A 15213-nucleotide genomic window follows, 5' to 3' on the forward strand; every position below is an offset into this window, starting at 1 on the left:
AACATGTTATCATATTTTTAAGCATTCATTTTATGAACTTACTGTATATCATTAAAATGATTATTAAAAAGCTAGAGCTCAGATTTTTTTTTTTTTTAATGCAGGTGGGAGACTTTCAGATGTATAATCTCCAAACTTTAGAAATCAAACTCTAACTTACTTTCCTAGCTCCAGCTTGCTGCTCTGCTTTAGGGGCTGTTGATTCCCTGCTTCTCTTTACTCTCTTGCCTCATCGTGGCTGCCGGCTTTTCTATTCTTGTCCGTGAGACGATCATGCAAAGTGTTGCCACTGTAAGTCCCATCCCAACAGGTAGAGATGGTGCACACAGCAGGCATGACATTGCTCCAGCCTATCGGGAAAAGAAAGTTTACCTTAATTACGTCAGATAAGTGCACTGACTGGATGTCCCGGGTCTGTTTCTCCTTCCCCTGTTCTCTGATTTGTAGAGAAACCCTAAGGGGCTTTTCTTCTGAATGCCCAGAGCATTGCCCACAATTTTGAGGCTGATGGGGAATTCACTAGATGGCTGACTTTGGATGGCCAGAACAGATTAATCCACCCAAGATATTAAAGATTAGAAGAGTATCTCAGCATATGGCTTGCTACCTGTCTCCTTTCCCTCCCCATGCCTAAGTGAATCTTTCCAAAGGCCGTCTTTCCTTTCATGGAAGCCAGTGCAAAACATAGTAATACTGCATAACATCGTATTTATGGTATCTTTCATATGGCAGATTTATTTTAAACGGACAAAGCTGTGCTTTGCATAGCAGAAAGACCTGCATTCAGCTAAAAATTTTGCACTTGTGTGTCAATGAAAAGTAATCTTTCCAAGAAAAGTATTCTCTTTAGAGAATAGAGATGACAGAAAGTGTTTGGTCCTCTGATGTGAAACTACAGCAGCAGCGGGGTGACTACCAGCCTGTGGTACAGTGTTCACCTGAAGTGGAGCACAGAGTCTTCTCAACCCTGTTTAACACCGGGGTCAGTCTTCCACATTTCACTATAGCATTTTGCTACAACTGACTTAACGGCATCATGGGTCTGAAGCCTTCTAAAAGCCCGAAACCGTAACACTCAAACATCTTTTATTTCTGTGTTGAACATTCCTTAAATTTGTTGACTACTTCACGGTAGTCCCCAAGGTGCTCATGTGCTATTGAAAACACCCTCTCACACCTAGAGAAAAGAGGCAGGTACTCATTGCTTCAGGTAGGAGTAACAAATATGGGTGCATTAACAAAATATAATAACAAAACAGGGTGCAACTGCCTCAACCCATTGCCTTTAGGCTAACTCCCTTATTTGGTTCAAGTTCAGTCAGAGTAATTTCGTCAGACTCAGCCACTGAGGAAGCTCTGTGCTTCTGGATATGCAATGTTTCTTCCCGGGTTTGTTCAAGGACCTGAAATAATGGAATTCAAAAAAAAATCTCTTGGATCATCCACTTGTTTTTTCTTTAAATCAGATTTTCAGAATGCTTTAGACACTGAATTCAGCAACTGCTCCCAAAAATATCCACATAAACAAATACAAACCACCATTAAGGAAAACTATTCATAAAAAAAACAAAAAAAAACAAAAAAAAACAAATTTATTTGGTGCAGTGTTTGCTCACAAGACAATTGCATTTCAGTACCAACAGAGAAAACAAGACTAGCAGAGTCATTTCACTCAAAAGATGCGTCCTTCTTATCAAAAGTGACTTGTTATGGCTTTTTGATCCTCCGCACTATGATTATAAATTATTTTTAAAAATCCTAGCTGAGATGGCGCTCTGATATTTAATACATTCTACTAAAAACACACATGCAGATGCATAAAGGGGAGCTTTAAGGAATTAAAAGCCAAATTTAATAAATGAGGTAGTCATCCGGTAAGGCAGACACAAATCTGTGGTCTTTGCACATAACCTCCAGTTTCTGTATGCACAGCTGCAACTGGAGGTCTATAGCTTGCAACACAGCCTCACTGAAAAAAACTTTGCCCTTCAGGAGTCATGCTCCGACGTGTGCAGTCACGGACCTTGCCAGCAGGACCCTTAATTCACTGCGCCCTGCTGCAGCTCCTCGAAGCGCCGGCAGGTCTTGCCTTCAGGGGATTCACAGTGGCTTACGGCAGAACAGCACTTTTAATTACTGAGGTGGTCAGACGGAGCTCAGTTTGAACAGTCCAACTTGGACGACAGCTGTCAAGATCCTGAGGGTTGGTAACAAGCTAAATACAGAGTATTTCTTCCGTGTCTCTACTGCAGTGCGTGAAAGCTTCCCTTCATATATACCAAAAAAATTTATTTTTTCCCCCTTAAATTGCCAACCAGCAGCTCAGAGATTCTATGTTCACATCACTTAATTTAAAACACTACTAAACCAACTGTCTTAATATCTTGCTACAAAAATCTTAAGTTAAATTGTGATCAAGATTGTCATCATGAACGTGTACCTGATTATCAAGTGAAAGTTACCTAAATAAAGCAGTTGTCTCTCTGCTCTCTCTGCACAGAGCAACTTTCTGCCAGGCACCACACTAAGGTGCTTATTGTGATAATTCTTCATTGATTAAATCAGTCACTGTAGCCAGCACAGAACCGAGCGTGCGATCCTTCATGTTACTTTTTAAAAAATAAAATTCAGAAGAGAAAAATCATTTGTAAGGTGAATAAATATCCCAGGCACCCATGGCTTCATTTAAGCTTGTTCTCAGAAACATTGATCAGTAAGAAGGACAGAGAGGGTTGTCATCTGTTTGCCTGTTTGAAAAACAAAAAAACAGAGGCTTGTTCAAACAACGAAGTTCTGGTACAAGACTCTATCTTATCAATTATTTGGATACTCCTCAAGGAAATAGCTTTATTGTCAGACAAGTCTCAGCTTATAAATATTTAAGTTCAAGTTTCAGGATTTGGGACATTTCAAAATATGAAAACCCCCAAATATTTTACCTGCATATTTTTATAAATCCAGTCTGTAAACACAGTCATATTCCCATAAACTCCCGGTCTATTGGGAGTAGCACAGCCAGTCCCCCAGCTGGTATCTCCAACCAACCACCACAAAGAGTTTTTATTAGTTACTAACGGACCTCCGCTGTCACCCTGCACAAAACATAAGCATATTATTAGTTATCATTCATTTCACTTCAGGAACACCAGTTAGGTTTAAAATAAAGAAATATCATTTCCAGACAGTAACTAAAACAACTTGCTACAGCCATTACAATATTAAATGATGATACGCAATGATAACATGTAAACAATAAAATTGTTTGCCCAAAGCGCTAAATGAGATAGGCTTCCCTGTTCACAAGTGTAATACTAGAGTATTGCCACAATTATGAAAAGTTATTATTTATTCATTGCCAAGCACAAGATAACAACAAATATCCTTGAAACATTAACAAGGGACTTCACTTTTTTAGCAAGAACCGAGCACTAGCAGCTATTCAGATTCCAACAAAAGCTCTCCTTTTCCAAAGGATGCACCACTACAAGCCTAACTGAAAAGTTAGTCACTTTTTTAGTATAATCAATTTATAATTAGTAAGTGATTAAAAAAAAGGTCCTATTAATAAGAACACTTAAAATAATCATCACATCATTATTAGCTGTTAATAAAAAAATAATTACCTGACAGGAATCAATTCCTCCTCCTAGAAATCCAGCACAGATCATTGTAGGCAAAATCATGCCATTATAGATATAGATGGAATTGCATCTAGATCGTTCTATTAAAGGTACCATAACGTAATTCAAGTTTTCTGATGTTTTACCTGAAGTTGAAACATGCACAAAAATAGAGACACAAGGAGAAAATTAGAACAAGCATTGGGTGATGGTGCTTTCACAAATCCTAAGATGAAAAAAACTTATTAGAAGCACAGAAACAGACACTTAGGCATACGGCCCACAGCACAGAGACCACCACGACATCAAAACTCCCTTCCGAGCGGTCAGTAAAATACTGCGCATCACTGTTAGCGTACTGTAAAGCAAGAGAACACGGAACCTGCTCATTGCAGCCCCAAATAATACTAAGCATACTGATAGGTCTGGATCAAACTGCCTGCTTTTAGCAGTTTTTGGCCAACTGAGGTGGACTGGTTTGTACAACACAAAATATCCCGGAGCCAAGCTTACCTCCTTGGTACTCTGCTCCCCACCCAGATATCCAGCACTGCTGATCGGGATTCAACTCCATTCCCGGGTTAGGCAGACAAACTGGCCTTACATTATCTACAAAGCAAATGCAGCGACAGTCTGTAATGCCGGACATCCAGACATAATACAAAATAAATACACTTGAAACATTTAAGCATGACCAGCGCTCACTTTGTACATAAATACGTATGCACTACAGATTTTCTTTCCACTTTAACTCCTTGCACTTAACCAATTACTGTGCAATGAAGGCAGCAGTGACAAGCTTAGCAACTGCCCTTTCCCAGATGCTGCCTGGCCTTGACCTCAAAGTGAGGAACAAGCACAGTTAATCATTCTAGCCCAAGATAATTAATGCCAGCTCTTTTGACAGTAAAGAAGGAAGAAGAAAGACGACCATCTTTCAACTACTTTAGCAATAACCGATAAACAACAGGCCCTTCACGACAGCCTTCTGCATTCTCTTTGCAAAACCCTGCTGAAAATAATCATAGCAGAAGCAGGATTGGATGCAGCCCATATACAAGAAGTGTTGAATACATGGAAAACAAGGCACAAAAACGTGTATGGTAAACAGACAACCTCCCTACCCTTAACAGTAAAGCTTTTTCAGGTGATTTCTAACAGCTTTAACTTGATGCACTGAAACATAAAGCACCCTTATAGATAGCACCTGTATAAAGCCCTTTAACTTTAAATAATACTTTATCTTCTAGTTTTTACTGCTTGCTTACAAAAAGCTGACACCTACTCTTAAGAAAAGGCCCTTTAAATTTTTATAAGTTTAAAGGGGGAAAAGAAAAGAAAAGCGGGGGGGGGGGGAAGCAACCTATTAACATGAGGAGTCTGAGCAGGAACTTGGAACATTTCCATTTTTTTCTACTGCATTTTGATATAACTTGGTTTAAAGCTTAGTCAGTTGCCCCACCATTACATCCTGAGACTGAGCATATAAGATGCAATGATACTTAGGCACCTTATAGTATTCTGCAGCAGAAGTAGGTTACTTACATGGAGAAGAGTAAATGATTTAAAAGCTAACCCAGTCCTTGCAATGAACTTCTATATAAAAACCCTTGGTAAGTACTGGACATAAATAAACCCTATTTTGAAAATTCAGTGTTCAGCCCTCACTGCAGAGGATACATTAAGGTGTCTCTGCCCACACTGCATGTCCTTCCCATGCGCAAGTGCCTAGAACGATTAGCTTTTTTTAAAAGATATGCTCATTACCATCATTTTTTTGCATTTAGAAAGAGCAGAATACATACCAGTAAAAGTCAGCGGTGCCTCTAACTTCATAAGGGCAACATCGTTGTCTTTAGAATCTGTATCATAATTTGGATGGGAAATTATTTGTTGCACTCCATGTCCAGCTCTAAAGATCATCTCTTTCTGATTCAGGATCCCAGCATAAACTCTCCAGCCATATGGGTCGGCGTATCGCCTAGAGAAAAAACAAAAGGTTAGAAGGTTTGCATCTCCTGTAAGGAATCCCAGCTTACAACTTCAAAAATTATCTTTACTATGACCAAGAATGCATATTTGACAACTTTTTCTGAAGATAAAGGTAAACAGTAACTTTCGACTTCTTTACTTTTGGTCAGTCTCTCCTCACCTGCCCACTTTAACAGCATTATCTTTTTTACTGATGTTCATCTGAATGTGTTAACACATTCAGAAAAGCAGCAAGGAAAGTCAATGTTCAGGCACTTGTGTTCCATACGCATCAAAAATGTGCAAATAGGCAAATAGCATAAAAGGGAGATAATTTCACTTAAAAAAATCAGAATCACTTTTTTGAAAGCCAAAGTGCAAGACATCTAGCTTTGGGAAAGCTTGATTCCAATTTCTAAACATAAAGACATAAAAATTCTTGGAAACGGGTTAAGTATTACTGCCTACCCCTTTAGCCACTCGCTCTGCAAATTACATCTGAGACTGCAGCATGACAGTCTCTTTATCGAGTTCAAGACATCAAGCAGTTATTCCTGAAGTCTCACATGTCAGTGGTATTACTTGTACTATCTGAAGCATGGAAGCAGCAGAAGCTAGAATTAAGAAATCCACAATCTTTGAAGAAATTTGTCTCTAGAAAGCGCTAGGATTCTTCTACATTAAGCACACTTGCTAGATGTAAGCTAAGGGGTCTCTTAGCACACTTCACAAACGCGCTGTAGAAAACTGCCCACGAGCATTAACCCTCTCTCCAGCAGAGTTGCCAAGGCAGCAGCTCTTTTGTAGGTCCCACAAGCAGTTAACTCTGAAAACCAGTTTTGTACCAGCTACAGCTTGGTTGCCATTCCTAAAACTTTCACATGTAACAGAGTGCAAACTAGAAAACAGAAGAGGGATAAGATCTTTGCATAAAAATAAACACATTCCTTTCTCAAGGTTAAGGACAAAGTTATTTTTCCTTGGCTTAGTCTTTAACTGTGATCCAGCTAAACAACCACTGAAATGTTTTTTTCTTAATTTTAGTGGATTTTCCCTCCATCTCCCTCCAATACAAGTGGCCAGCTTTTAAACATATTTTGCCATAGAACACAAGGTACCAGACTTTTGAGTACCCTTTAAGCTTCTGTTTCCATAGGTTAAAACAGACAAAGCAGCAGCTTTTTGTGTCGCTGATGCCCATGTGAGGTGTTCCTTGTGTAGGTATATTCTATCTTTAATACTCACATGAACTTTATTACCCTATAGCCAAAAGATAGAAGGAACTTAACAGTACATACATCTTAAACTGATCACATTTATAGTTGTGTGATATTAGAGTTTTGGGTTTTTCTTTCTTTCTTTCTCCCCCCCCCCCTCCTCCAAAGAGTAATTCAACTTCTTCTTCACAATAACATTGCACTTTCTGGAGTAAATTTGGTACCTTGAATTTATGTCTTAAGTTGGGCTGGTGTCTGCGCCCAACAGCACTATTCAATTTAATTTCCACCTTTAACAAGTAAAATTAGCTTTTCTTTCTACAGGAAGCAAACAGTCAATCCGCAGCTAGTCTCTTCCAAAACAAGTTTTCCCTCAACACTTTAAAGTCACACAGCTCCACAGCCAAAACACGGTAGCTAATACCTGCATTCAAGAGAGGAAATAAATGTCATTCAATTCGGTTTTAAAGTGGAAAGCCAGAAGACTTCAGTACATGTTTAACCTAGAGATTTTTGTCGCTTCAGGCCAAAAGCCACTCTTTAGATGAAGGCGGACAAGCACGTTAATCGCTGGGCGCTGCAGGCCGGCTGCCCCGTGGTTTGCCACTCACCCTTCCACGCAGTGAGCGGCCGTCACTATCCACTCGGGGGTGATGATGGAGCCGCCGCAGACGTGGGCGTCCTGCACATGGAGGCTGACCTGCCACGGCCACTGGCCCAGCGATGCAACGTTTCCGCCCACAATTCTGCTCATAATATTCACATTTTTATTGGACAGGCCGCAGTCTAAGGGGTTACATATGAGGACATTAGTTAAGGAGCAGCTTAGTCTGGAGGACAGTTTCTTTGGCTCAGGCTTCATTATCATGGAGCAGATAGGGGTGCGTCGAGCACACTACACAGCGGCTGCTTGATACATCACAAGTCCAGCCTCCGCCACACAGATTCACAGCACTGAGCTGCACACTGAGGTCCCAGGACTCATTTAGCTTAGGCCCTCTTCACATTACAAACATCAGTCAACATATTTGGTAAATGCCTCAATTCATCAGTTCAACATGACAATAAAACAGTGGTTTGCTACACCTTTGAATGCTGCTGCATTTGAGTATCTTTGATGAGCCACACACACACACACACACACACATCTTCGTGCTATGCAATAGAAAATACTTAGGAGCCAGCTCTTCACAGCCATCACAGTTTGGAAAGCAGTGCCCACCTAACAACCACGTGTCTCACACGGCAGACATTACAGACCTCCCACCGCAATTGCATAGCAACGGCTAGAGTGTTTCATCATGGGTAAATCATTTCAAGAATTGGTGGCAACAAAAGCAAAACCAGAGACCCAACATCATCCTCATCTCCTCCTCCACCCTGGTTCTCATATCTGTTTGAAACTTGGGAACCACAGCTAAATCATCTATCTATCAAAAGATGGCAAGCATGAGGAACAAAGATACTTACTTATGCAGCGCAGAGAAACCATGTTTCCTGAGACACAGAAGTCACTGCAATAGAAACCAAAAGGCAAAGAGGCTTTTAGGCACACAGCAGAGCCAATGGTGGGCAAAAGCCACTCTGCAGCTGCCTACTGTCCTTCCCAGCTACGCTCCCTGCCTTCACGCCCATCTTCCAGCTGAGAGTCCCTCCTGTCTTCACCTTCTCCAGCTACACTACTGGCACCCATCTGGCCACCACCGTTTCATCCATTCACCGAAAATGTTATGTGGAGGAGTGCAGGCCTTAGTACAGGCAGGCAGTACAAGAGACTTGTAAGCTCACTGAGAAAGCAAAATGAAGGACAGTATAAGAAAAAGTCGAACTAGTTTATGAAGTAGCTGTAGCAGAACTTAAACAGGGAGCCAAGGAAACTTTATAGGAACAGCAATCAACAGGTTCGGAAACTAAACACTTCAGAGTTGTTTATGTCAAAAATAACACAAAACCTTCTACAGCGAAAGATCCATTTTCCAAGCCACATGTTCATGTGACGAAAAAAAGACAAGCAGTACCAAACGCTATGAATGTATTACAGCTATTCGCTATGGCTATCGTGCAGAAATTCATGCTGATAGTAGAATAGCCTTGTGATAGTTTTCTCAACATGGTAACTTTCTTTCTAGATAGCATAAACGAAAGAATTTTTTCTTTTTTTTTAAGGAAAAGTCTTAGAGAGGAGAGTGGAAAAATGAGAGCTGTGGTTTTAAATAGTGGGGAGAGCAGTTGCTGCAATCAGATTAAAAACAAGCTCTCCTCTAACAATTCCCATTGAAAGATGCGTTTGCTTTATGCCACTGGCAGAAGCTACATCTCTTACAACTACTGAGAAGATCGATGATAAAAGAAAGAAGTTTGTATTAAGCAAAGATACCTCATATAGAGCTTTTTGTAAAAATCTATATTCCCAGCACTTGTATTCAGCTTCATAAAGCTGTTAAAGCCGACTTCAGTTGCTATTCCTTGACTATAATAATATGTATCTCTGCAAAACAGAAAGAGTCCATTAAGAAACCCAACTGTTTCAGATTTAAAACATATAATAATAAATTGAACCAAGTTAGAGCTTCTGACATGAATACAAAAATACTCTTTTTTTTTTGGGGGGGGGGGGGGCATTAAACACACAACACATTAAACACAGTACAGTGCCAGAGGCTCAGATTCTTTAAACATTGATTTATCAAGTTCAGTTTCACATCAAATAACCAGATAAAAATAATATTTTCCTCTAATATGCATGCATGGTAGGAATCTCCTGTCCCATGAAATGGAGCATGATGAAGAGATACTTCTGCTGACACATTTATACAGCACAGCAAAGTTCTGATCCAAAAAGCAGCACTAGTAACATTTTCACATGACTGTTCCATTGCTAATTAGACAGTGCTAATAAGTGTTGCTGTTCTGCAATGCTTTTTAGCTGAGGAGTAGCAGCTCTGTGTAGTTGCTGCTAGGCTGTCTTACTGATTTGGAACTACTCTGGTCATTGCCGGTTCAGAGGTCTTACTATCAAGTGTCCCTACACTGTGTGGGCACACACAAGTTCTGCCTAGACAAAAAAAAAAATCACCCCATGACATCTGCCAACCTTAAAGAGTAGCAGCATAAAGTATCTCAACTACAGAAAAAAAATGAGTTATAAAGTTATGTGGAGCCAATCTGGCTGGCATACTGGATGCAAACGTTTATGGCGATCTTTCATATTTGTTACTTGTGTCGTCAGAAGGTCAAGGCTTTCCATCCAACTCTGACAGTGACAGATTAAAAGTCAGACTGGACGTTCTTAAGTAGTTATAAAGAACTGGAACTACACTGAAGTTCTTAAAGACCTTAGTGAGTGAATGTACAAAACATAAGTGATTCCACACCCTAAATGCTGCATGCATGCCAGACGCCCTTACATGTTGCAGAATCAAAATGCAGTTTTGTTACAACAGCTACCACCTTAAGATCAGACCCATCTGTGTTCATGAGAGCTAGATTAGCAACTGCTTATTGTTTCAGGTACACATTCTTAGGGAACCACAGTAGGGAAATTTTAACCTTTCTCTGTTTTTGTAAAGTCTGAGCAAGCTATACTTACACACTGTAGCCCATGTCTTTACATGCTATCTTTCCATAATCATCATTCCAGCCGTCTTGACAAACAGGATACCAGGACTTGCTGACAGGTGAATAAACTTCCAAGATAAAATTTGGTCCAAAAAGTCTAACTACCAGAAAAGGAAAAAGACCCAAGAACAACACAAATACTACATTACTAGCCTTTCTCTACTTATTGTTACCCATGATATTTTTTAGCCATAATATTTATTTGTATGCCTGAATGAACTGGTGTTAATAATTTAATGCTGCCCTCTATACAAGTTTTGGGTAAATATCCAGTAGATAGAAATATCACAATAATTTAATTCCTTTGTGTAAGGCAATTTAAAAGAATTACCAGTTTAAAATGCAAATGTACACTATTGTGTTCATCTTTTCATCTCAGCTTTTAAACCCTGAAGATTCTTTCATATTCATATCAGAAGGTTGTAATACCTCATTTAAAAAAAAATCTTTTCTGTACACATACGTGTATTTCTTAATATACCATGTTTTATACATAAATAAAATATATTAGAATATATTTATATATATTAGTACATTGCACCTTAACATACCATATTCTATGATATGTTTAGATAAGCTCTTCTAGAGCAAGAATGTAACATGATGCAGTTAGCTCTGCCTTCCAAACCACATTATGTATTCATTTGTGGAAGAATTTAATATAAAATAGTTCAAGCAAAAGAAAAGACAGCACAAGCTTCTACAGAAATATATTATTCAACTAAATGGAGAGGAACAGCTTTAGAGCTTATGTCCTAAAATGCTAACACTACATGTGCAGAAGAAGAGCCCCAAAACAGAGAATACGACAGAACAAGAGTTTGAGAGCGACACTGGCACAACATAAGTATTAGAAATGTCATAGCTTTGGAAAGGACAAATTAATGACATTTACACCTTATGCTCTTAAGTTCTATGACAAAGCTTCCTTTGTCATCTTTTCAGCTGAAAACACTAACCAAATCAGGCTGCTTTCTTACACAGAGGAGTTATGAAGTGGTTGGGAGATCAAGGAAAGAGAAATGAATTTTGTTTCAGTGGTGCAATGTGATCAGAGACAGACTGAAAACCAAGGCACAGGACTTGAAGCACACCCTACAGGGATACAGCTTAACCTAAACTGAGCCCATTTTAACTTAGGGAAGCTTTGGACACAGGAAATTGCTCAAAACTTCTTGCAATTAGCTGAAGTCCTCCCCTGCAACCCGCAGACACTCACCACACCGCTCTTCATCTTCGCCATTAGGACAGTGGATCACCCCGTCACACCACTGGGAGGGCTGCATACATGCTCCTGAAGAGCCGCACTCTATTAAGGAGCCATGGCAGCGATTCTCTACTGCAAGAGAAGAGCAACACCCTGTCCTTAGACTGAGCATCAGCTTAGCCTCAAGTGACTATCACCAAGTAACTACTACCACCTTAAGGACTATGCTGGTTTGATGGAGCAAAATATTAGCAGCTCTTAATCAAACAAATTCAGAGATGAGAGGACACCTAGCTTGACACAACAGATTTATTGCTCTGTCCTTTACATTGCTTGCCAGATTAAGTCATTGATGCAGCTAATTGGATTTTGTCCATTGCCTCCCTTGAATTAAGCAAGCACCATCAAGCTGGCTGAAAGGAGTCAACTTTACATTGATAGGGCTTATAAACAGGAGGAAAGCCATTAACTCCAGTTACAACCTGTTGCTTTCAGTGCAATTCAAAACAAAATGAGCCTATTCAGTGTAAATCAAACTGTTAAAAAAAAAAACAAACAAAACCTAAGAGTACAAAAGCAAGAAGTGTCATTCTAATAGTTTTAAATGAACCCTCTTCTCTCTTACTGTTCCCTTTCCTCTAATACAACAGAAAAAAAAAAAAGAAATTTTCCGAAAAGCACAGTCTTAGAGGAAAAAAAAAAAAAAAGTACACAAACTACTTCTTCAACTCCCAGAAAGAAAATATAACCATAAGAGTACAAACAGTCAGGTAAGGTATCCAAATTTATTTCAATCATCTCCTTTCACTTGAAGTCAAGTGAAGTTTAATTCCACAGACAATAAACAGCAGTAATTTCCCTAATGAAATTCACGGTAGAATACGTTATCCAAGCAAGGTCATGCACCAGCTTTCCCTCTGTACAAAGACCCTTGCAAGAGGTCAAACTATTCTTTATTAAAAGTACTGCACCAAATTTATGTAGTTGTTCTGCAGCAGCTTTTGCCGGAGAGATTGAAATTTCCAGCAAACTCAGCTGAATGAGCTGCTCCAGAAGAGTCAAAAAGCTAATGATATTACTTGATGTCAAAAACATATTTGCTTGACAGAGGGAAGGAAAGCAGTAGCAGCAGCACTGTTTACTACAAATAACTGAGCCATTAGGTAGCAACACAAGTTTATCTCTTAAGGGATAGGCAACCAAGACTTTTCTGTCCTTCATTCAGCACCAAATGGAAGACAAAAATGTGTATTTCTGATTTTCAAACCTAAAGACATCTTTGTTTTGTTTAATAAATATTCTATTAGAACAAAAAATAAAAATCTTACCAAAATACCAAATGAAGAAAGCAGCAATTACACAACATATGACTAGTAAAATGGATAAGATAATGATTATGATTTTCTTTATACCTGAAATGAAAGCAAAGACAAAACACACAAGTTAGGTTCCTAAATAAGGTGATTTCTAGCATGACCACTAGCACTGTATTTCCTTGAAATTAAAAACAGATTGTTTCTGGCAGTCAGACTCTTCACCATTCCACCACCCCTCCTCCAAATCACACAGGTTTCTATCCTGTTACGCTAGCATCCCAGCTACTACTTCTTCATCCATAGGGAGGTGGCAGCACTCGTGGATTCCTCCCATACAGGAATTTGAAAGGAAGATTCCTTTTATTTGAAAACTCACACTAGAAGGCAGTAAACCTAAAATTGGAAGAAATTCTGACAATCTTACTTGATGAACAGGAACTCCTGGATGAGGGTGCTGCTGGCCTACTCGACTGATAGGTAGCAACTCTTGGGACATAGTTTGGCACTGGCAGAACATTTGTAGAGAGGTACTGTGGATACGCGTTAGCACCTACTGGCTGCCTGGCAGAGAAGACATTTTCTGGCTGAAAGCCATGATTTTCATAGTATGGTGGTAGCCCCTAAATGTTAACATTTGGAGAAGAAAACAAGAAGAGACCAAAAAAAAAAAAAAAAAAAAAAAAAGGCAAGATTGAAATTAGAACAAAATGAGTTTAAGATGTCATTTACATACAGAACTCTTAGTATAATTTTGCTAATGCAGAAATTCACCATACATATACATATTAGTGGCTCTCATTTACATGAAGAGATTTACAGTTCGTTAGCCTAATATCTCACCCTTTAAATAACAAAAATAACATACAGTGCTGCTGGAAGGAATACTAAGAGATCAGTTTCCTGATTCAAAGCAACTCAGCCTAAAAAGGATTCTTGAACCCAGGCCACCAGGTGGGTACAGAAACCATTTCACCAGAGCATCTGACAGGGTGGAAATGAGCAGCAAGGACAGTTTAAGGCAGTACTGCCATTGAAAGAAATGCTGACAGATGACAGTATTGGGGTATCCAGTGGTCCCTGTCCAGGAAAAACGCTTACTGACTCAGTTTGTCCTGTGGGCAGGATGAGCTATAGCTAAACCATTTCTGAAACACACTGGCCCAAAAGAGGTTGTAGAATATATACCTTGGAGGACTTTTAAGAACTAGTTAGAAGCCATTCCAATCTATCCTTCAAATAGAAGTTCTAAAAATATAAATCCCTCACAGTAGTATCTGAGCATTTGAAACAGGAGTTATTTCAAGCCTCTTCCACCTCTCTTGCAGTGTTATCTTTCCTCTTTTGCAGAAAAGAAAACTGAAGAAATACATTTATCCACATTTAAAAAGAGGTATTAACCAGTACCTCACTTAATAGGCCCATTTAAAAAAAAAAATGAATGTTTTGTTTACTTACTGCAGTAGAGGTCATCTTTCGTCAGCGATGCTAATTCAAGTGTTCGGAAATAAAGTGTCAACCTATAAACAAACAGAAAGTGATCAGCTCTGTGCAGCTTTGTTGTCAGTTTTCCTTTGGAAAAAAGCCAAATCTGGGGAAAAATTACAGAGGGCATAATTTAGGATATAGCATGAAATTGGATCTTAATAGCCTCTCAATGCAACCTTGACTATTACACAGTGGCAACCACTCATTAACAATAACACCACACAAACTGAAAAGATTAAGTTAGTGCTCACTTACCAACAGCATGAGAGTTAAACAAAGAATATGTTGGCAATAACCCACAAAGTATCAGTACCAAGTTCAACTCCTCCTGTCTCTCTCAGCGCTTACTCATATGTCATTCTGAAGTTTATGACACGGAAACGAGAACACGAACAAAGCACCAGGAAATACAAATTCAGCATTTAATAGTGCTACAGCAACTAGTCCCACAGGTCACATTATTTTCACTCGTCTCCATTGTGAAAAGTTCTCTTCTTGGTTGTATTTCAGCCATCACACCAAAAACAGGGAAAGAGGCATACCAACACAAAGTTTTTAAAATAGAGTAAAATAGTTGTATGCCACATTTAAATAGTGGCAGTTTGTTTACACGTCAGAAGAGGAAAAAGAATAAATAAAGCTCAGCTTAGAACAGATACCACAAATCCAAACTGTTTGGTACTACAGGCTTAACTTCCTGTAATACCAGGAAGGATTATAGCACTTCCCCAAGCAATCATTTTAATAAATAATTAATCTAATATTAATAATAATTAATA

The 15213-nt window shown here is 39.1% G+C and overlaps 1 protein-coding gene across 1 annotated transcript; it reads right to left on the minus strand.

The window, feature by feature from the left end:
* Nucleotides 1-188: 188 nt before the first annotated feature.
* TMPRSS2 (transmembrane serine protease 2) lies at nt 189-14419 on the minus strand. The gene is made up of 13 exons (XM_062576469.1): nt 14405-14419; nt 13374-13569; nt 12962-13045; nt 11646-11765; nt 10398-10527; nt 9186-9296; nt 8279-8322; nt 7420-7594; nt 5426-5601; nt 4134-4229; nt 3624-3766; nt 2940-3092; nt 189-350 (listed from the first exon to the last, which is right to left on the minus strand). Exons 1-13 carry the CDS (start codon nt 14417-14419, stop codon nt 189-191), a joined length of 1605 nt encoding a protein of 534 aa, XP_062432453.1.
* Between the last annotated feature and the right edge of the window lie 794 nt (nt 14420-15213).

This window comes from Rhea pennata, chromosome 1, assembly GCF_028389875.1.
Source record: "Rhea pennata isolate bPtePen1 chromosome 1, bPtePen1.pri, whole genome shotgun sequence".
NCBI classification, from domain to species: Eukaryota; Metazoa; Chordata; class Aves; order Rheiformes; family Rheidae; genus Rhea; species Rhea pennata.

What these genes read in the sequence shown, in the direction of transcription:
- TMPRSS2 (XM_062576469.1), bottom strand. An exon ending in CGAAGATGAAGAGCGGTGTG is followed by an intron (nt 10,528 to 11,645) that starts GTGAGTGTCTGC and finishes CTTTTCTGGTAG; the next exon opens with TTAGACTTTTTGGACCAAAT. An exon ending in TACAAAAAGCTCTATATGAG is followed by an intron (nt 8,323 to 9,185) that starts GTATCTTTGCTT and finishes TTTCTATTGCAG; the next exon opens with TGACTTCTGTGTCTCAGGAA.